At 46.2% G+C, this 23,261-nt stretch overlaps 1 protein-coding gene across 1 annotated transcript in view; it reads left to right on the top strand.

Moving 5' to 3' along the window:
- Positions 1-23,261, top strand: part of ETS1 (ETS proto-oncogene 1, transcription factor) — a 129,703-nt gene that overhangs the window by 85,072 nt on the left and 21,370 nt on the right. The window contains 4 exon segments of the mRNA XM_023239297.2: positions 14,049-14,168; positions 15,692-15,892; positions 18,660-18,737; positions 19,614-19,862. Coding sequence (XP_023095065.1) covers positions 14,049-14,168; positions 15,692-15,892; positions 18,660-18,737; positions 19,614-19,862 — 648 coding nt within the window.

Raw genomic sequence — 23,261 nt, 5'->3', positions numbered from 1 at the left:
AGGGCTCACTGCCGCATCCCTACCCCTCCTTCCCTGGCTCGGCTGTGTCCGTGTTCATTTTGGTGTCAGTGACAGGCTGAATGTGGCTACTGCCGGTTCTTTTCAGGAAGGATTGGAGGATTCAGAATGTAAGTAACACAGTAACTATTGTATACCTGAAACTAATACAACACAGTCTGTTAACTATACTGGAATTAAAAGAAAAGAAAAAAATTCAAAGAGAAGCAGAACCATATAAGAAACGGATATAAGTAACATGGGAAGGATTAAGATTGATGATCACTCCAGGGGCGCCGGGGTGGCTCAGCCGGTTAGGTGTCCGACTTCGGCTCAGGTCATGATCTCGCGGTTCGTGAATTCAAGCCCCTCGGTGGGCTCTGTGCTGACAGCTCAGAGCCTGGAGTCTGCTTCAGATTCCATGTCTCCCTCTTGCTCTGCCCTCCCCTGCTCATGCTCTCTCTCTCCTCAGAAATAATAAACAAACATTAAAAAATTAAAAAAAAAGATTGATGATCACTCCAAAGTAATGTTAGAGCAGAAGATGACCTTTCCAGAAAAGAGAGAGACTGTTCGAAGGGGCTGAAATTAAAGGGGAGGCAGAGATCGTCATGAGACGTGAGACAGACGTATTTGTGAGCTTCAGCTCCTAGCCTCTTTCTGCTAGCTCCAAAGGAGTGAGGAGGGAACTTTGCTGCAGGAAAACTCATAGTGCCTCGAGACATGTGTACTGAACAGATCTGATAGGACTCCTCTGTTTCAGGAACCATAGAGTTGACCTCCATCTACTGGCTAGGCTTCCCTTGACATCCCCACCTTCCTTTGACCTCTATAGAGAAAGGCCTTCATTGCTTTGGCCTGGCTGAGCAGCAGTTACACATATGACCTACCCCTTCTCAGTGATGGCTGTATTTTAGCAAGTAGGCAAGCAGACTTCACTTGGCAAAAGAGATCCTTTAGGCTAAGAAGAAACTATGCAAGCAAAAAGGAGCCCGTTATAAGCAGGCAGCATTCTTGGTGACCTCATCTTCCTCCCAGCTCGGGTCCAGTTGGAGCTGTGCATACAGGGCAGACTTCCAGTTCCTCCTGTCTGGGACTCACAGTGGCAGATATAAATAGACCAAGACTTTGTCTGTAGCCATTGTTCCCTAAATGCCCATTGTTTCTGGATGCAAAGTGGCTGCAGCTCCCTCCCTCCCTCTCTCCATCTCTCTCTGTCCCTCTTTCTCTTTCTCTCTTGTTCCCTCCCTCCCTCCTCTCCTCTCTCCCTGCCTCCCTCCCACCCCCCTCCCTCTCTGGGTCTCTCTCTCTTTCTCTCCTTGTGTAGAGATCTGAATCCCCGCTCTCATTCCCTCAGCTGCCTTTGCACTTGCCTGGGCCTTAGTGACAAACTGGGAGAACTGGCTTCCTGGGCAGAGCATCTGAAAATTGTAGCCTCAGGTTCTGACTCCAGTGAAGGTTTTGTCCAAGTGTTTCCATGATATATCTGTGCTGACAGTGAGGATATGGGGATCCAGCGGTGGTAAAATCAGGAGGATTTGTAACTGGTTGAGCAGCTGTACCCAAAGGGTCTTGTTGAATGCGCCCGTGTCAGAATGATGCATGGTCTCCGGTGTTATGGGGCTCAGGACTTGGTCATTGCCTTTTCAACATTTTTATCGGGGGGTCAGATTGGAGAAGGACACAGAAAGCATACTTACTGAATTGCACATGGCACAGAGCTCATAGAATGAGGACAGATTCGTGATATAAAAATGATCTCCACACGTGGAAACATGGATCCAAACAAACGAGGTCAAGTTCCATAAGGATAAATGTGAAGCCTGACACTGAGGTTAATAAGATTCAGTCAACGGGTGCAGAACTGGCTGAACTTCAGTCCCTGTGGAAGAGTAGGCCTGGGAGTGCACTCTGAGTGGCTTCTGTCGTGTGGCTGTTGGAAAACCCTGTGGCCGGCTGGGCCCACAGAGGTGGACCGTGTAGGGTGATTGTGTCCTTTTCTCTTGAGAAGTATGATGTTGGCCTGGCTCAGGATGCTCTGTAGGAACACGGGCCCACAGGAATGCTTCTGGGTAGCAGGGGGCAGATGGGCACGAACCATACCGTCCTGAATGGTTGAAGGAACCACCAAGGAATTTGAAAGCCTGGATAGAGGCGGTGACGGCGGGATGTTAAAGCCGTTGGCAAGCCGATAGATGAAGAAAGGTTAAACCTGTATGCGTGGCTTCAGCCTCCAGCACGAGGGGCAAAGGCTAGAACTCATTAGAAGGCAGATGTGAGCTCAGTGTGTGTGATCACTAAGAAATCGTTCTTGTGGTCCGGGAGGGAACCTGAGTGGTCCTCACAAAGGACCAAGCGACTGCATGTCTTAGGAAGTCAGGTGTTGTCCTAAAAGACCGCCGTGGGCCCTTCTGGGAAGCCTGGTGATTGGGTCTCCGGTCCAGCCCTACCTCTGATTGCCATTGCTCCCTACCACCCAGTCCCTTGTCCACCTGGGGAGCCTGGGCGGGCTACGTAGGTAGAGCATATAGCTTTACTGGCTGTGGTTGGCATGTTGAGAAGCTTTGTCCCTGCACTCGGCAAACGGGCTTACGTATTCTTCTTTTTCACTGCGGTTTCCCTGGGTTGAAGGCAGACAGTTGCACTGTGTGAATGTGTGTGCGTACGCGTTTTCCTTCTGTGTCCAGATTTATTTATTAAAAGAAAAACACATCTGCATAAAAAAGCCTTAGAACACAGGAAGAATGTCCACTTTGTTTTTCTTTCTGTAGCACCAAGACATGTGGGGTTTCAGCTTCCTCTGAGGGGTTTTTGAAGACCGGCTTTCATCTCAGACAGGGCTTTTTCCCATTGGAAAAAAACGGTCCTTTTTTGGTTTAAAAAATGTATTTATATAATGTATAAATAAATAAGAAAGTCGAGGGAGAATTTCCTTTCAAAATTGATGGAAAAATGCTGCTTTCTGAACATCATTAATTGGAAGTTGCTGGATCTTCCCAGCCCACTTCTCCTCTGCTCTCTGGCCTTTATGCGGGTTTAAGATTTCCCAGTATTTGCTTCCTCTGCGTTCTCCTCTCGTTGCCTCTCTTTTCCGTCTCTGCCCTCCTGCCTTCTGTCTTCTCTGCCAGCTCTCCCCCTCCTCCTCCTCCTCCTCTCCCAGCTCCTCTCTGTCTGCTCCCCCTGTGCACCCTGCCCCCCACCCCTTGCCCCTCTTCTTTCTAGCCTTTGCCGGGCCAGCCTTCAGCCACTGGAGCCCTCGCTGCAAGAGGCCTGTCTCTGTGTTTGTTTCCTGCGTGGGAGGGAGAGGCAGGCCTTGAGAAAACAGTTCAAAAGTGCAGAAAAACTTTACCTCTTCCAGCCTAAATAAACGGGCTCTACTCCATTTGTTTGCCCAGATTTTTCCTTTGCCCGTGGAGAAAACTCCTCATCCTCCACCTTGATCAGCCTGGCCTGCCTGGTGATCCTCATGAGTCCCCTCCATGCCTGTCTTGCCCCCATACCCAGGCATCAAGTGGGCCCCGAGCCAGGGGATTCTGGGTAGGTCGTGCGGTAGAGCCCCTAACAGCTCTGGTGACGTGACTGCTCTCTGCAGAGGGTCTCAGGGATTGAGGTGCTTTCCTTTTCCAGGAAGGATTTTCTCTCTAATAAAAACGATGGGGGAAATAGAAAGACATGTCCTTGTGCTCAGCATTTCTCCCTGCCCCGCTTTAACCTCTGCTAATAGGTCTGGGTAGAAAAAACACCTGGCTTTAGTGTCCGAGGATCTGGGTGCGAGTGCTGGTTAGACCACGAGACCGGCTTGACTGTCTCAGCTAAGTCACTCGGGGTGGTGGAGATGAGAGTGCACACTTTGTTGTTTGCAGGGTCATACTGGAGTATGGGAGCAAACGTTCTGCAACAGGGGAAATTCTGTTCCGATAACCGTGCTGGAAATTAAGAGGTGGTGCACTGGCGGGGGGGGAGGGGGGGCAATTGAAGTGAAATAAATTGGTCAGCCCAGTTAACCAGCATCTCCGGGATCTCAGGCTGTGAGGCATCGAAGACTGATACGTAAACTAGGAGTGGTGGAAGCAAGGTGTAGGATGTCACATATTTCCCTGGGTCATCTTGGGTGGGGTTATCTTCTGCCACATGGGGACCAAGAGCCAGTGGTCCTGTCATGGGGATTTCAGTTGAAGGCAGGACAGGAGTTTGCCCTCACAGAAGTATGAGACGGGAGAAGAGCCAGTAGGATCTCTTGTAACTGTCTGCAAAGCCTTGGGGTAGAAAGGGGCCGGTTCATGCTTTCGTCCTGAATAATGTGGAAACACGGCTGTGTGTTTTTCTCCGTGGTGTTCATGACAAAGAAGCCGCACAGTTTGGGGATGTTCAGGACTTGTAAAATGTGTGATATGGTGGGAATCAAGTGTGATCCTGCCCACAGGAAATGATATGAAACACGTGACGCACTCTGTAAATGGCTTTACATGATCATTTAAGAACTTTTAGTTTTTCTTGAAAATACTCTACGGAGCCGGGCCTTTTACGCAGGCATCCTCATCTCAGTAGTTAAATCGCGGGAGAGTCAGTCCATTTCAGGGCACGTGATTGGGGTCAAGTGCAGCTTGGGTTTGGGCAAGCTGCAAACCTACAGAAGAGAGTTTTGAGCACAGAATTACCATTTTGTGTTGTGGCACATTGGCTCTAAAGTGGCACTCTTGGGAAGTGCTGAACACCAAAAGGCATCTTCGGTGCATTGGATCCTGTAGCTGTGAGGTCTTCTCCTGGCAGGACACATTTGAGAGGCTGTTGCTGCAAGAAAGATTCTCTCGTTTGCAGATTTCCCGCTTAGTCTGGTAAAACAAAGAGCCAGATTCAGGAGATGTCAATTTCCAGTGACCTCTCAGAATCTGATTTTTTTGCAATAAGTTTTTCGTTTTCTCAGTTGCTTCCTTGTACCTGGTGAAATGGCCAGAGGCCTTCTCCTTGCTGTCTCTTGAACATCAGGAAATAAAATTGTGTACATTTTTTGTTTGTTTGTTTTTGTTTTTAGTCTTGGTATTTTACAAGACACTTTTTAGTTCAGGTCACCAAGAATTTACTGAGCACCTACTATGTAGTAGGCTCTGGCATTTTCACCCACGTTTAATTTAATTTAATCTCATCCTCACTGCAAGGAGGGGAGAGAATCCTGGGTAACGAAAGAATGCTCTGTCTCAGTGGTCTTGGAGACCCTGTCTCTGGCACCTTCACTTGGCCAGGGCTGCTAGAAACAAACAAACAAACAACATGTGATTTAGGAGTCCTTCCACTTGTTCCGATATTTCCTCTTTCAGGCCATTTGCCCAACGTTTAGGGTAGGAGAGTTGAACTATTCTAAGGAAAGAGCAAGAAAATTTAGCTGTAGGGCCCAGGGGGCAGTTCTGTTTTCTGGCTCAGATTCTGGAACGGAAGAGCCTCTCTGGGTTTCCCTGAACACCTGGAATTAATTTGGGTTTTGCTCTGACTTCGAAACATTTGCTGAGGTGGAGGATGGTGGAGGGGGTAGGAAAGAAATAAATCCAGTGATTAAAAATAGCTTCGCATGTCAGGTGCCTGAACGGATTTGGGAACATGCCTGCAATCCCTTTTGTCTGGCAGGTCTGAACTCCGGCGCTGCCGAATTACAACTGCTTTCATTTGTTTTTCCTGCTCCCCTACCATGTAATGGTCAAGGGCTCATTGGAACCATGTGTGAGCCTGGTGAGTCACCAAATCCTCAGGACTTCGGCGGTAATAATGTGTTAAAACTCCTTTTGGGGGATGGGGCAAGGGTGGATGAAGGGAAGAAGGGAGCGGACTGAAGTCACTTCCTACAGATGTTCGATGTTCGGGAGTCCTCTCTGCAGGCTTCTTTTCCCAGGCCCGGCTGCAGGACCCGAGGCCGCTGTCCCAGTGCACTTGGGAGCGTGCTGTGCCTCGCCGAGGACCATCTCTTTTGTCCCGAGGCGGCTTCCCCCTGAGAAGGGGCGCCTACCTCTGCGCTGGCATGTCGTACCCGAGAGGTGTGCACTCCCCAGTGGCGGTGCACCTTGGCAGTGGAGCCGAGATGCTGTCACTGGAGACTGGCTTGCAATTTTGGTCACTCACGTCATTGGAGGGTGGATTGGGGATTTTCTGTACAACTTCTCCCAACCCCCCCTCCCCCCCGCCTTTGGAATGGTTTTTTATTGGCCGGTGACTCTTAGGAGATTGGATGTGTAAAGAGAAGGGCGGAAGCTGTGAGAAGTCTGTTTCAGAGCTCATGATGTCCCATTACTTGGGGACAGTGATGGACCGTTTGATAGGGATGGATGGCTCCACAAGGGCACCACGCCATACGTGCTTGCTGGAGCAGAGTCCTGCTTGCCCCTCACTGCCGTCACATCATTAGGTTTATGACAACAGAGCCGAGGGGCTGAGGAGGGACATTGATTTCCCTTCATTGCACTAACCACAGCCGGAAGCTTTGTGGATTATACGATCTAGGGCCTGCTACAGGCTTTAGACTCAGGAGTGTGGGAGAAAGAGGATCCTTCCAGGTCTCTTCATGCCCAGTTCCAATCCACCCTTCCGCAAATGAGAGAGAGGGCCGTGGAATGGGTTTTGAGATTCCCTTTCACATTTTTCAGAGATCCCAGTATCTTCACTGGGGGAAGTCCTCTGAGAGACCAGTGACAACTTTCCAGGAACAAGCCGCTCTGGAGTCAGTTATCAGTTGCTGGCCACAGCCAGTTTTTTCTATTTCTATTGATCTAAAAGAGTAAAGATGCCTTCCGTCCCACACTGGGACTTTCTAGGCGGCTTGGCACTCCCTTTTGGATGCTTCCCAGGAGCTCCAGCCTTTTCTTGCACACTCCAAAGTCACAGTTAGAAGTTCATGCGGACATTAACCATCAGGAACAATGATCCCTGCAGTCTCTTCTGGTAGGACACGGGAGTCAAAGGCACTGGCTTACCATCCCGATTGGAGTTCCTCTCTCTGATCCAACTTCCTCACGTTCCAGATCATGGTAGTGCTGCTTGAAAACAAGTTCTGTGGTTCAGATGGGCCAGTAAATAACATGTAAGCACCGTGGAAAGTAATCTTTATCGTATTTTTCCAGGAGTTTATCTGTCTCACGTAAGCTTTCACGTTATGGTCCTCCTTTACCTAGAGAATGTCTTCGTGACAATAAAATATCTGTGGGTGAGAGGACGTGTGGCCTGGGATGAGCTTTACGTGTCTTCAGTGTGTGAGGAAGGAGGCGAAATAGAATGGGTAGTGTTTTGATAGCTTTTGAATGGGATTTCATTGTACTAGTCTCTCTGCTTTGGTGTATGTTTCCTTATGTTTCCATAAGGAAAATTCAAAATGCTATGAGGGATGTTAGACCTATCAACAGACCTCTTTGTAGCAATGCCCCGATTAAGTGACTTATCCAGGGTGATTATGTTAGTGGCAAGACTGGGATAAGAACCCAGGGATTTTGAGCAACAGGCTGGGTCAAGCCCCCTGCACACCCCCCACGCCATCTTTCCCCCTTGTCTTTGGGGTTCTCTTTCCATTTGGGACTGTCGTTCTTATTTCCTCCCCCTATGAACCGGAAGATTTCTTCTTGATTTCCTTCACTTTAAGAAATGTATTTCAGTAAGACCTTATGTAACTAATGCACCTTATATGATGTGCATGATCACACATCAGGGTGACTCAGGGGTGAACACAGACAGGGAAGGAAGCCAGGTTGTCATTTAACGTGGGCACTTTGTATGGAAGGAAGGAAGCGTCCCTACCCGTATTCCCTCGAACAAGGACAAGACTACAGTTGATTCTGTAAATGGCTTTTAATTATGTCTTTATGGGGCTAGTTCATAGGTCTGTAATTATTTCCTCGAATGTATCTAATTGTCAAACTAAGAAATAAACTTTAAGTTTATAATTATTTCCTCAAATGTGTCTAATTTTTAAACTAATAAAAGTCCAAAAAAAGAAAGAAAGAAAGAAAGAAAGAAAGAAAGAAAAAAGAAAGAAATGCAAGTCCCGTTTTCTCTCTCTGAGCTGTCAGACTTTTAGTTTTCTTGGATCTCTGATCTGTTCCTGTTTGCTGCAGCAGTGGAGTAGAGTAGAAAGAGCTTGGATTGAAGAGTTCAAAGACTGGCTCTGTGGGGCACCTGGGTGGCTCAGTGGGTTAAGCGTCCGACTTCGGCTCAGGTCACGATCTCACGGTCCCCGAGTTCGAGCCCCGCGTCGGGCTCTGTGCTGACAGCTCAGAGCCTGGAGCCTGCTTCGGATGCTGTGTCTCCCTCTCTCTCTGCCCCTCCCCTGCTCCATTCTGTCTCTCTCTCAAAAATAAACATAAACATTAAAAAAAAAAAAGGCTCACTGTGTGATTTCACGCCAGTCTCTTGCTCCCTTGGAGCTCTGTTTCCTCATCTGTAAAATGGGTATCCTGTAATGTCTTCCCAGGAGCCTCAGAAGTTTCCCGGGTGATATTGTGAAATAGTGTTCATGGAAGATCTTTGTGGACCAAAAAGCAGCTTTTGTCTGTAAGGCATGTTATTCATTCTTGGTGTTTCTTTCAGGCTGCTCTTCCTTGGGACAGCACTCACCACACACAGCTAATTATCATGCTAACCTGCTGGGGTTTGGCCAGTCTGATGGTTGTGCGAGACTGTGCGAGACTGGAATAATGCACCTGGCGTTTCTAGCGCTTGGCTTTGTCTTTCATCACCTAACCCTTCCTTTCCCGATGCTCCCCTTTTCTTCTGTAGTTTGAGAACGGTGAGGGGAGAAACATCTCAGGTCAGTAAGGCCATGGCCTGACTTTTCCCAGAACACACATCACTTCAGGCTTAGATTCTATGTAACATGGTTGATACGAGCCATTTGGTTTCAAACGACTTAAAGGGATGGTGTGAAAAGTCACATGAAAACGTCTTGCATGGGTTCTTGGACATCGAACAGCCCTAAACTTTGAGTTGCATATGAGTGAATCGAAACCCTTGTTCTGCGTTTGACTTAAACCATCCATGGGGTGTGTATAAGCTGTTGTTCACGGGTCAGGCCGCAGTGAAAAATGAGCAGATGTTTCCATAAGTTCAGAAGGCCCCTGGTTCGTTATGCCCTTACTGATTCAAGTAGTGCTACGTGCTCATTTCCGCCTCGATACTGTACAATCTTGGTAAGATGGAGTTTGGGACTATTCCTTATTCCCTAGCTTCTGTACAACTCTTTTCTCCAAAACTCGTGGTGATTCTTATAAATATTAACCCACATGTAGGGTCCTGAAGGATAATCACTGGGTTAGAAACCTGATACGCTCATAATGTTTTCACTTTCTAATGCATCCTGTTTAGTCTTCACTGTATGGGCATAATATATCTTCAGGTCAGGTTCTCAGCATTTGGAGACAAACGTGTTATTTAAATTCAAGATACTGCCAATGCAAATATTAACATGAAGGCCATTTTAGTACCTGTCCATGAAATATAATTAGTTAATTTCTCTGGGGGGGGGCATTGATTAATTTCTAGATGCCATTCCTAAAATTAGAAATATTTGGTACCTAGTGCAAAAATGTTATAATGGGTAATGAGACCAAATGTGGCAGGAATGACAGGGATGCCTGCTTGGGCTACAGCAGGTTGGATTCTCCACCCGTGTAATGATGTCATTATTATTGTTGATCAGTGTAATTAATAGAATTGCTGCAGCCACGGATTAGCAATGGGGGGGGGAGATTTTGCGTTCGTATTTTATACAAAAAGAGTTTAATATTTGAGATTAATGTCTGCTTGGGAATGTTCATCGTCTTTTAAACACAGCACCCATCCTGCTAATAAAGACGGGCCTGGCTGATTGTTCACTCGCTTGCAGAGGAGGTTTGAATTTTTTGAAACCAGCATTCCATCCGTTTTAACAAGGGAGAATAGCTCTGACTTTTCTGTCTGAATCCTTTGGGTCCAGGAGCAATGACATGCCTTCTGCTGAGCTCATCGAGTGCAAGTGCAGGTGTCCCAAGTTTGTGGGGTTGGCCTTTGCCAGCCAGCTGGGCTGTGAGCCCTTTTCCAAAGGATCCAGCACTTTGTGTCCTGGGCCAGGGACAAAGCTGATGGGTGCTGTACAGCTGCAGCTGACAGCGTGTGGACCAGGCTTTTGGAGATGGCATTGAGGTGGACAGGTGAAAGTAATTCCAGCTGCTTCTCTTGGAGAGAGCAAGCGAGAGCCTGAAAAGGCTGGTTCCCTAACAGGAAGCAGGAACGCGCATGGAGAGTTGTCAGCCCAGCAGTCCTGTCCAGGCCATACTTTCAGAGTGTGTGGAGTTATAGGAAGCAGACTCCAGGAAACCTCTTTCTCAGGCTTTCTGCTGTCATCCTTGGCCTTCACATCACCTTGGCATCTTCTGTTTAGAAAATGCCTGGGGCCTCCTAGCCAATCTCCTCCTTCACTTCCAGCTTGCAGCAGAATCACTTTGTCCGTTTGGCCTGGCCTGTATTTTCCACATGGGTTGTCCCGGCCAATATCCGCCATCAGTAAAGTTCTTTTCATCGAATCATAAATCAGTGGAGGGAACAAACACACAAAACGAAACCCACGCCGTTCGACTTCGTGGGTTTGTGTTGGACGGGCGTGAAGGGAAGGAAGGTTGATTCAAATTGGGACAACACTGAATTCACTGACCATTTGTTGATTGACTCGCACGTTCTGCGTGCTGGGAGGTAAGGATGCTACAGTTGGTCGTCCCTTTCAAAAATAATGCTCTGGGGTTAAAGAAAAAGTTACTTTCTCTGAGGTAAAGCTGACTTCGACTCTAAGTGGCGACACTTCTGGACCTCGCACTTAGCTGTTCTTGGGTGTGTGGAGTAGGCACAAAGGGGCGGCATTGATGTCTTTCTTGGTGACTCATGTGATTATTCCATTGTTTGAAGGGCTGGATGTTATGTAATCAACATTTGATCCGCTCCCCCCCCATTTTTCCCTCTTAACAATCTGGGATTTTCCATCATTTTGTCAACCTTCCTGGAGGCATGTTGGTTTTTCCACTAGATTACTAGATGTTTGGGGGCATTGTCCCAGGGCAGCCCAGACTCTCCACTCTCTAGACCTTCAGATTCACTCTCCGTGGCAGGGCCTGGGGAGTGGCTGCAGTGAACCCTTCTGTCCTTTCAGGGCAAAGCTGGACCCCAAGCTGGTTCCTGACAGCAACCCCCAAAGCAAACCAGAGGGCAAGTGCTGGCTCTCCTTTCTTATAATGTAGTTTCCATTCATTTTGATATTCAGAGGCAATATGTTTGCTCCTTTTTGCAGAGGTCATCTATTGCCATCTTTTCCCTTCTGTGTTTCCATTTTATTCAGCCAATAACACATTCTATGTGTCCAGGGAAGTTTTTTAAGTGGCCAGGGTTTAGAGATGGCTAGTCGAGGAACTTCTGCAGTAGCCGTGCCTGGAACTCAGCCATTGAATAAGTCAGTTTCGTATGATACACTCCAGATTCAGGGTGAGGAAGAGGGCTTCTGGAAATTACTGCAATAAAGTGTAATCACTGCCTAAAGATCACGGACGGGATGGCTGGTAGGAATTCTCAGGTCATTTCTTTGCTGGTTGGCTTTTATATAGGAACTTGTGCCTGCGTTGAATGCAGAGAATTTTTACCTTGAGCCATATTTGTGGATCTTTGCTTTGAACCTGTTCTCCAAGTACTAGAGGGATTGGACATAGAGATAAAAATACAGATGGATGTAGCCAAAGACGACATGTTTGCAAATGTACAGATTTTGATACCTTACTCTTCCTTACCACCTACAGAAATCAGGTTTTATAGATAGTACCTCCAATACGCACTTCAACTTTGTCCACCTACTTTATCTGTAACACCGTCTCCCTACTCAAAGCCACCATAATCTTTCACTGCAACTAATGCAATAACTTTTTTTTTTTTCAACGTTTATTAATTTTTGGGACAGAGAGAGACAGAGCATGAACGGGGGAGGGGCAGAGAGAGGGAGACACAGAATCAGAAACAGGCTCCAGGCTCCGAGCCATCAGCCCAGAGCCTGACGCGGGGCTCGAACTCACGGACCGCGAGATTGTGACCTGGCTGAAGTCGGACGCTCAACTGACTGCGCCACCCAGGCGCCCCTAATGCAATAACTTTTTACCAAATTTTCCCACCTCTATTCATAGTCACTGCCTCAACCATTCTTTACAGAACAGCTAAGGTGATCTCTCTCTCTCTTTTTTTTTCTCCTTTTTTTTTTTTTTTTTTTTATTATGGTAAAATACACCTAACGTAAAATTCACCATCTTAACCATTTTTCAGTGTACAGGTCAGTGGTGTTACAGACATTCACAATGTTGTACAGCCATTGCCACCATCCACCTCCGGAACTCTTTCCATCTTGTGAAACTGAAACTCTGTCCCCGTTAAACTCCCCCGATCCCTTTCTCCTTCCAGGCTCTGGCAGCTACCTTTCTGCTTCCTGTCTCTGTGAATTTGATTACTCTGAGTACCTTATATAATTTGTCTTCTTGTGATTGTCTTATCTCACTTATCATAATGTGTGGGTTCGTCCCGCGGAATAAGACCACATTGCGTGTATACACTAAATTTTGCGTATCCATTCATCTCTTGATGGCCACTTGGCTTTGCCTCCACATTTTAGCTGTTGTGAATAATGCTGCTGTGAACAGAAGGATACGAATCTCTCTAAGACCCTGTCTCGACTCTTTCGGGTATGTAGAGAACTCCTAAAATTCAACAACAACAACAAAAACCTCAGCAACTCTGTTAAAAATGAGCACAGTCTTTGAATAGACCTTTCTCCAAAGAAGATACAAAGTTGGCCAGCAAGCACATGGAAAGATGCTAGACATCATTAATCATTAGGGAAATGCAAATCAGAACTATAGTGTGGGGCCACTTCACATCCATCAGGACCCCTTAACAGATTCTGCGCTTGTCTATTTCCTCTCTCAAACAACTGTCCTTGGGGGTTCTCTGCTCCCACTGCATTCATTTTTTTGATACTAAAACAGGCAAAGTTTCCCCCATTTCACAGCCTTTATTTGTGCTTCTCCCCCTTGTCTAGGACCATGGTCATCAGGATCCCCTGGATTGTGTGTTAAAAGCACAGATTTCTGGGCTTCCCCCTCTCCCCCAGAGGTTCTGATTCAGGAGGTCTGGAGTGGGACTGATATTTGCATGTGTAACAATTTCCACGTGATGATGATGCAGCTGGGCTGGGGACCACCCTTGGAGAACTACTGGTCTAGAGTACTTTCCTTTTTTAAACTAGTATGCATGGTTTAGATCTCTGGTCATGCACGTCTCTTCTCCTAAGGGAGACCCTTTCAGGTTCCTCCAGCCTTGACGGAATTTTTGTTTCACATTAACATCTCATCTCCTGCTTCTCCTTTGAAGCCCTTATTGACATCTTCGAATGTTTAATTGGGCAAATGGTTTTATAATGACTGAATCCCCTGCCAGAATCTGATAACCCAGCTCCAGGAGGGTAGGGATCATTTCTGTTTTCTCTTGATTCCTTACGCATGACAAGTGCTCAGTTTTGTCGAATGAATGAATGTTGTTTCCTCTTCATAGGTAACTGGAAGTACGTAGTCACAATAACACTCTCAGTGAATGTGAAGTGTGAGTAGGGACTCTGGGTGAATTAATAAAGCTACACAGAAAGAATAAGCTTTTTTTTTTTTTTTTTTTTTTTTTTTTGTGAAGGATGCACATCATTCTAGGCAAGAGTCAGGTTTTTTTTTTTTTTTTTTGAGGGCCTAGCACACTGTGGAAAGCCCCCCAAATTTCACCTGCCCTGGTGAGGATGTTAGTATAGTTATTTCTCAACTTGCTTTCTTCAGACATGTCCTATCATATCTTACGGGTGGCTAACTACCTATTATTTTTTTTAAAATTGAGATATAATTGGCATGTATTAGTTTCATGCGTACAATATAATGATTTGATATTTGCATATATTGCTTAATGATCACCATAGTAAGTCTAGCTAACATCCATCGCCCGTGTTGTTTTTATTGTTCATGGGATATTTTTTTTTCTTCCAGATATGGAATGTGCTGATGTCCCACTGTTAACTCCAAGCAGTAAAGAAATGATGTCTCAAGCGTTGAAAGCTACTTTCAGTGGTTTCTCTAAAGAACAGCAACGACTGGGAATTCCCAAAGGTATGTTGGTGATAGAAAAAGAGATGGGATCAGGCCTTTAGGTGAGGTCAGTTTTCTCACCTATAGAGTGAGATAGACGTGATTGCTAATCATACTTTGGTCAGTGCCTCCATGCTAATGTTTTCCCATCTGCCGGGTTTGACAACTGCCATCTTGGTCTTAGGACAGTGGTTCCCAAACTTATTTGCACATGAGATTCAGGATCTTCAAAGAATCCCTAGCCGGGGGCCATGTCTCAGACCCATTAACATGCAATTCCTGGTGGCATCAGTATTTTTGAAGCCTCTCAGGCAATTCCAAAGCACAGACAAGCTTGGAAAACACAGTCTTCAAGTCATTCTGGGCCATCATTGGATGAACTCAGCGAGCTACATTCCTTGGAATTTAACTGATCGCTCTTTTCTTTTCCATGTACTTTGGTGAAATGTGTTTATACTTGGGTGTTCTCATCTGAAAGGGTTTATTTAGGAATGTAAGGGGACTGGAGTTGTCAGAAAGGACAAATGACTGGAGAACACTTAAGCCTTCAGCAAGCAACATTTCCTGAACAATTGAGAGCAGAAAGAATACTTTTCTGTTGAGTAAGGGTAACACTGTCTATTGCTTCCAGCCCAGTCAGACCCCCATGTTAGATTCTGTGAATGCGTCTCCAAACCTTCTCTCGTGTATGTCCTACTTTCCCACAAACCTCAGCTGACAGCAATGGCCAACATCTTATCGAGAACATAAAGCAGAATATTCACAAAGGGAATTCTGACCACTGGCTTGCCAGCATCTCATAAAGTCATCTGCTAGATTGAAGGGGGTGACCTTGACAGCAGGTCTGGTGTGAGCACCACAGCCTGCCGCCCTCTGAACTCTGTGAGGGCCACGCTGATGTACTCACGTTCCACCTCAGGCCACGTAGGAAGAGTATGTATTGTCTGTTCTCTGATGCTGTTCCATCCTTGCAGGAGGTCTGGTGTGATGAACACAGGCACCTGATAATATTATTAGCAAGTACCGTTTGACTTACTGTTACTAGTTGCTATGATTATTACTAGTTGTAATTAACCAAGGTAAAAATGATTAATGATAATGCCTCAAGTCAGTTATAACAGTGAAGAGCAGGGACGGGTGAGTGCAATCTCTAGAACAGACTTGACTGTCATTACTGCTATTAAAGAAGCCTGGACTTCTTTGTCCTGGACTTAAAAAAAAAAAAAAAAAACCTAATGAAAATAAGGCAGTGAGAGAGGAGCTTCGTGAATTTTTTAATGAAGGGTGGAGAATACTCATGTATTACTTTTTGGTCGATGATAGTGATCTGCTAACTGGCGAGATAGAGAAGTTGGGGATGTTGAGTGTCGGGGGGGGGAGTATTATAAAAGGTGCCCCACAACATGCCTTTATAGGCGGGTGCTTCCTAAATCTGTAAATGAGAGAGCATCCTCAGTACATTCAGATCCTTTAATGTCCTGTCTGGGGCATGGGCAAGAGGTAAAACGTGACCTGCTGGATCTCCCTTTGCTCTCTTTCCTCAGACCCCCGGCAGTGGACAGAAACCCATGTGCGGGACTGGGTGATGTGGGCTGTGAATGAGTTCAGCCTGAAAGGTGTGGACTTCCAGAAGTTCTGTATGAATGGAGCAGCTCTCTGTGCGCTAGGGAAAGACTGCTTTCTCGAGCTGGCCCCGGACTTCGTCGGGGACATTCTGTGGGAACATCTCGAGATCCTGCAGAAAGGTAACGGTGTGGAGGCTGGGTGGGGCTGCTGCAGTGGTAGGTGAGGGAACACACCCAATGGTGGGACATCGATGCCATGATGTGTGGGTGTCCCCTCGAGGTCTTAATACGGGCTGTGGAGGCATGTCAGGCTGGCATGTGGCAGGTACTTAGTAAATGTTAGTTTCTCTTTCTCCTGTGTATTAGGGGTCCAGATTGTAATATTTCACAAGATTACACTCTGGACGCTTCTTGCGATGCAAAATTCTCATCTTCGTCCTTATCTTAAACTCATGTTCTCTTCGAGCAGTGTCTTCGGCCAGCTCCAAGACAGATAGTTGTTTTTTTGTTTTTTTTTTTTTGTTTTTTGCCTGGCAGTCTTCATACCCATTCCCTTGATCCATGGCAGTGTGGTACCTGTCCACATCCCGCAAGAAAGCTTCGATGCTCGGAGCTAACCAGTAAGACCGGCTTCCCTGCCCAGTAACGGGGTTGGGGTTACAGCGGTGTGGTATACCTTTGTCATCCAGAACAGACACCGGGGTCATGTCAGGATACCATGTTGCAACCTTGTAATGACATGGCCTCCCCTACGAGCCTCTTCCAACCTTTTTGGACCAAGTGACTCATGTACCACAGTCCTGGCTGAGTATAGAAACAGCAGCAGGCGGCAAACTTGGGTGTTTTTGCACTTATTTTTCTGAATTTCTTCTTAAAATAAATTGCAGTTACCAGCAGTCAGCGGTGCCCTCCAGCTGACTGTAAGCCTAGAAGCCCGGTGGCCTCTCTGACCCAGGCCCACCCTTTCCCTGTGGTCACCAGCTCCAGCCCGTGGCGCAGACGCTGGGGGCGGGGAGCAGAGCTCCGGATTAGAACTTTTATTCCATATAATACCTTCCTTTGTTTGAGGAGATTTTCCACTCCTCGATGCTCAGGAGAGCCCCAAATTAGATTCCTCTGGGCCCAGAGGTGTTATCTTCCTTCTTCTCCGCCTCTGCCGGAAAATAAATAAATAAACGCAGTCAAGAACTAGGTGAATCTCGCTGCGGCTACCACGCCTGAGGCCTGAGGCCTGAGGACGGCCGGGCACAGGCTTCCCGAAACCCCGACATGTCCCTGTGACTGCACAAACACCCACTCCTACGTGTTGACACGAGTGACCTGTTTATAGAGGGAAGAGATGGGGCAGGCTCAGAACAGATCTGATGTAACCATTGGCGTATAAACACAAAGGTGGATTCTACCAGACCGTGTAACCCAAATATATTCTACTGATACGCTGTTTCCCTCTCTTGAGCTCCATGGAGCCGCCAGGTGTTTCTGGAGCGTTTGTGATCACAGCTGTCGTTAATAACTGCGCAGCACCTCCTTGTTCCCGGAGTGCTTTCAAATACGTGTTGTCTCTGGATTCTCAAAACAGCCCCGTGAGATGGGAAGAGAAGCACGGGTGCCATTGGTGTCCTCATCTGTGAAATGAGGGCAGATTAGGTGGTTTCCCCTAGATCGCTCATTTCCTTAAACGTAGGTCTTCTTTGATTGAACTTCCCGCCCTGCCTTCTTTGTGTAATAATATGGACTCCTGCAGGAGCCTCTGGGTCCCTAAGACAGGTGTGGCTTTACTTGCTCCCCGCCAAGGCATAATGGAATAGAATTTAGGCAGATGGGGAAATAATTGAAGATGTTTGCGAACACGAGTCCTCTCGTCCTACCCATTTTCTACTGGGAGAGGCAGTAAAGAACCATCTCCCTTCAGATCCTTGAAGAGCTGAGCAGCGTGTTTGCATGGAGGCTATGGCTTTTGTTCTGTAATTAAACTAGAGCAACAGAACATAGCTGTTTGGGGTGGGGTGGAAGGCCAAAGGTACAGGGATGTTTCAATCTGATAAGCTGCTAAAGCAGAGTTTAATCATTTTATCTCGACTGGGAACTGTTTTTTCGGTGCAGGCATAAACTTGTTTTCCCAGCAGTCTCTGCTCCCAACAAGCTATCAGGTATCTGAGGAAAAAACCCAAACCAATACTCCCTCTTTATGTCTGATTCTTACGGTGAAACAGAATCAGACCCCTCCATACAATGGCTGAGGTCACGGCACTGGATTCCAGGGTAATGAGAGGATCCTGAATTTACCTTCGTTCAGCGGAGACCTTGTCTGTGCTTAGTTAATTCGCCTACATTCCTTTCTCCTTCCAAGGGGAGTTAGCACCAGGTCACCAGCAGCAGTTGGTGATAACTGTTTTCTCTCTTTGTACAAGCCCTGCCACTTCCACCAAAGAGTCACCTTACCAGTGTCCTGTTCTCCTCTGGGCCCACACTTGAAATGTGGGGGCGATCGAAAAAACACAACACAAAAACCAGACTTCTGTTAGAAGAGGTTAAAATCAACCTACCTAAAGATTGTAATATGTTTCCGAAAAGTTTTGGGACGCATCAGCCTGAGTGTTGGGCTGGTAACTTCCCAAGCCTCCGATGGTAATGTGGTACACACGTCCATTAGAATGAGGGTGGAATGCCTTCCCAGCCCTTGGAGATTACTCACTGGTGTTCTTTCCAAGATATTAAATACCATTTTGCAGCTACTGAAATAATAGACTTAGCCATACTTTTGTGATCTCATTTCTAGACAAGGCCCCAGTCAGGATAGACTCAGACACCAACTCAGTTAATGAACATGCAGATTTCTTAGAAGAGGGACTGAGATCATTGCGGTCCTTGTGTCCAAGGTCCTTTTAGGCCAAACGTTACTTGCGCGTTGAACTCTTTGTTTTGTTCCTCGCCCTGTCTGTTACAGAGGATGTGAAACCATATCAAGTTAATGGAGTGAACCCTACCTATCCAGAATCCCGCTATACCTCGGATTACTTCATTAGTAAGTTCGCCTTTCACTCGTCTCCTGTGGTTTTTTTCTTCCTATGATGGGGACCTAGGAAAGGATTCCTGTCCCAGATGATCTCAGGCTCCTTTGTGGTAATTCTGTGGAAAATAATATTTTCTTAACTGTAGCCTCTATGTTATTTATTTTGTTATTCCCACAAGGCACAAGGCTTCAACCTATTTACATGTTGATGTTTTTATTAACCTGCAAACTCCTCCACGCCAGATCTCTCTCTCTGATATCTTCAGCATAAAAGTCATGCAGAGAGACTACAACTTGACCCCTGAACTTTGACCTTATTTGATCCCGTGCACCATGCTGGCCATCAGAGGGTTGGGTTAGAGATATGGCTGTGGCCCTTTCTCTTTCCCTTTTACTAGCAGATGTGACAACCCAACCATACTGGAGAGGTGGCCAGAAGAAGAGAAGTAGGGTAGGGCTGTTCTTATCTGATGGCCTTGCTTTGGAAGGGAGTCTTGAGCAGGTTGTCTTCATTTTACCGGTTTATTATGATTTTTATTCTAATAACAACAGTGGTATTCACTCCAAGATGGCAGGTGTTGGTAGGCAGTTTACACATACACTCTCCTTTGATCTTTATCACAACGCTCTGAGGAAGATTGCAATCATCCCCATTTTAGAGATGTGTAAATTAAGCCAGAAAAGGGAAGTATCTTGTCAAGGAAGTATCTTGTTCAGTAGTAGAGCAAGGTTAAACACCCAGGCCCTCCTGACTTAAAATATGTTCCTTTCAATCTCTAAGGTAGTAAGCTTGTTTTCAGCTTGTGGGGCTATTGTAAATGGTGAAGATGTGCTTATTTTAGGTGCAAATTGGCCCTCTCTCCAATGGCACACGCTCTCTGTTTCCAGGTTATGGTATCGAGCATGCTCAGTGCGTTCCTCCCTCGGAGTTCTCAGAGCCTAGCTTCATTACAGAGTCCTACCAGACTCTCCATCCCATCAGCTCAGAGGAACTCCTCTCCCTCAAGTATGAGAACGACTACCCCTCGGTCATTCTCCGGGACCCTCTGCAGACAGACACTTTGCAGACAGACTACTTCGCCATCAAACAAGAAGTTGTAACCCCAGACAACATGTGCATGGGGAGGACCAGTCGTGGTAGGTCCGATTTCTTCTCTAGAGGCTCTTGGGTTTCCGAGAAATTACCTAACTTTGTGAGTTTTCCAGGTCCCAAGAATAGGTAGATATTAAGGGCTTTCCAACCGGGAATTTTAGCCAGGTCCACCATGATGACAAAGACCATGGTGTCCGTGCTGGAATTGGCATGGTGACCAGTCACATTTCTTACCTGGGTAAGATATTTTATTAAATAATAACTGGTTGCATGTGGTGGTTTTTAAAGGTATAATTTATCTTCTTTGGGAGAATTTTGCTTCAAGAAGACACAACCAGTTAAAAATGGTTCAGGTGACCCTCCTGGAAAGCCCTGAACTCTACATGTGCCCTAGTGTTCATCCTAGAGTATTTCTGCATCAGACCGTAGACCCTGGCTTGGTATCTGAATGACCTCTGCTTCGCCTGGGCTCTCTAGCCTCCGGTGACTTCTTTGATTTGGGAAGACACAAGATGGTTAACCAGTGGATTATTTGGAATCGGTCATCAGCAGTGTGGTGGAAATGTGTAATATTTAGCTAGAGGACCAGGGAACAAGGTGGCCAGAGGCTTCCAAAAGAAGGTAGTCTTGTTGACACGACTCTTAAGACAATGATAAAACATTCACTGACAGGGAAGTAAATGTTTCAAAATGGAGCTGACTGACTTTATAAAGCAAAGAAAGGTCAAGCACACCCGAATTTAAGATCAGGACATCAACACTCAGAGGCACACGCCCACCTCGTGAAGTGTCCAGATTGTTTTGTTTCTGAGAAAAGTAGTCTTCTGTCAGGAGATATTTGTTCGTCGAGGAAGAATGAGCTGATTTCTAGAAAGTTGGAAAAAAAAAAAAAGACTCTTCTTCCAATGGATAAACGGAGAAAAATTACAAACAGGAAGAGGAACAGGAGAAAGCTCCTCGAGCTGGTGCTCTGAGCGCTTCGGCCACAGAAGACAGGCTGGGCTGGCCTGGGAGTGATTTCTGCTCAGTGATGAATCCCTCTGCTGCCTCTTCTGAGCCTCTCAGAGGGGAGCCCAAAGACATCTTCACTTTGAAGAATCATTCTACAGGCACCAGGGGCCATACACATTGTCATCTTCTTTGAGTGTGAGGCTTACACTTCCTCCCAGCAGGCACTTAGGGTAGGCAGTAGGCCCTACAGAGGGAAAGTCCCTAGCAAAATCTGAACCTGTAATCTTCCGTCTTAGGGCCCCAGGGTGTTTGTGTTTCAGACCGAAGGGGATGGGTGGAACCAGTTTTGCCTTCCCCTTTCTCTCTCTTTTTTTTTCTTATTTTTGGATGCATGTCTATTTAAATACATACACACACATGTGTTATGTGTGCGCTTTTTTTTTTTTTTTTTTTTTCCAGGCAGGTCAAAGCAGTAGAACTCTTTCTCATGGGGCTTTCTGTACATATATGCGATGAGGCCGAGTGTGAGGGCTGGGCTCTGCCGTGGCATAACTTCGGGTAGCTCTGCCGTCACGCTGTTTTTAAATTGCGTCTGGCTTTGCATTTGTGTGATTGTCCCTTCTCCCCCTCCTTCTCTCGTTCTTGGTTTTGGGCCCCAGCATCCTTCCGACCCCATGGTCAGTGACTGTGGACCAGAGAGTGACCCGGACGAAGGGGCGCGGGGTGTTTCTCTCTGGCCTCGTTCTCCTTCCCTTACGACAGACTGACCACAGGAACTGGGGAGGAAGACCATTTTGCTCATGGCTGCTTTTTTGCAGTCGAGAAGTTCCGCAAACATGACATCTTCCAGGGGCTGATGGAAACGGCCATGGTGTGATTGGTTCGAATGAATGCATCACTGTTAGCGGATTATTAGTAGTAATAATCGTGGTATTCGTGTACAGCATTATAGTATACAAAGTGCTTCTGTGTCCCACTTATTTGGACTCTGAGTACTGTCTTTGTGTTAGTCTGTGCAGCGGGTTGCTGTGGGGCTACCCCATCCACTGTTCAGAGTGCTCTGAGGTCTCTTTGGTGGAGTCCGATAGCTTTGGACGGAACTTGCTCTGAGCCATTTCTCCGAGGAGCTTGCCAGCGGACGTCTTCGAGAGCACATGCTTCCCTGCATGAGCACAGTAGCATAACTGAGTGCCTAATCCAGTTGGATTCAACCCATTTTTGGAGAAAATACCCGTAAACGAAGGTTCCCAGCTCCAGGATTGTGAAATAGAGCTAAAAGAAAGCAGCCTACTGCCATAAACCACAACTCTCCACTGAGTTACATTTGGCTCATGTTTGAGAGGCTGCCAGAGGGTGGTTATGGCCTAGTTTAGTGCCCTTGCTTATTGGAGCTCCTTGGAAACTCAGCTCTCCTGCTTGTGGAAATTCCATTCTCCACGGCCTCCAACTATAAAAGTGACTGACGGAGGTAGGATCAGCTCAGAGAGATTTACGTATCAATACCACCTAAATACTGGCGACTCGGGTGGGGTGGTCTTCGTGAAAAATTCTCTTTCTTCGGCTTTCTGTCGGTGTGTTTGTCTCACAGAGAAATTGAATGACCATTAAGATGGAGAGCTGGTCTTAGCCAACACCTTTTTATGAGACACCACAAAATTTCCTGTTCTGTTCAAAAGAGGCTATTGCATTCGCATTGTAGGCTGTTTTCTTGAGTCTTGTAATGTGAATTTTCTGGAAAAGACAATTCTTTCATTTGTCATAATAATAAAGACTTGCAAACGTGCCAGTGGACTGGGTAGGCAGAGCCAGTAACCCATGGAGTTCTTTGGTTTGTCTTCTGGAGGTTACTCTTCTTCGAATGGATGATTTGAGGAAGGAATGAGATTAAGTAGGTAAATAACTACCTTTCGAATGGATGATTTGAGGAAGGAATGAGATTAAGTAGGTAAAGCAGTATTGGAGGGGATAAGGGGCTCAGGAAATCTGTAACAGTGGCTTTACAAAAAAGTATATATTTAGGTGAATACCTTTTATCTTGGATTTTGTGGTTGTTTGTTTAAATTTTATGAGCAACATATCTTCCTTCCCAATTAGTATATATTTAGTTTCAGTTTGGATACCATAATTAAATATTTGAATTACACTGTGCTAACCACAACCCCCACTATTATGAAGGGGAGAATACACCAGAAACCCACCAGTATTAGCTTGTATAGGCCAATCTTACTCTGGGCTTTAAGCTTTCTAGTAGACCAGCCACCTCTGAACAACTGAGAGTTGACGTAGTATTTCTGCATATACATTTGTCACATCCTTTTGCCTCTTGGCTAGTGCTGAATCGAGATGGCCATTTAGTCTCCCGGGATTTAGTTTAGGTTGTCTGAAAACTGTCTGGAAGGAGAATATAGAACATATTCCTGTGAGCTTTTTAGCTTTTAGATACATTTATTTTCCTCCAAATTATTTATTTTTTTGGTTAGTCTCCTTTTTAA

Source organism: Felis catus, chromosome D1 (assembly GCF_018350175.1).
Source record: "Felis catus isolate Fca126 chromosome D1, F.catus_Fca126_mat1.0, whole genome shotgun sequence".
Lineage (NCBI taxonomy): Eukaryota > Metazoa > Chordata > Mammalia > Carnivora > Felidae > Felis > Felis catus.
This window is presented reverse-complemented; position numbering and strand designations above follow the sequence as displayed.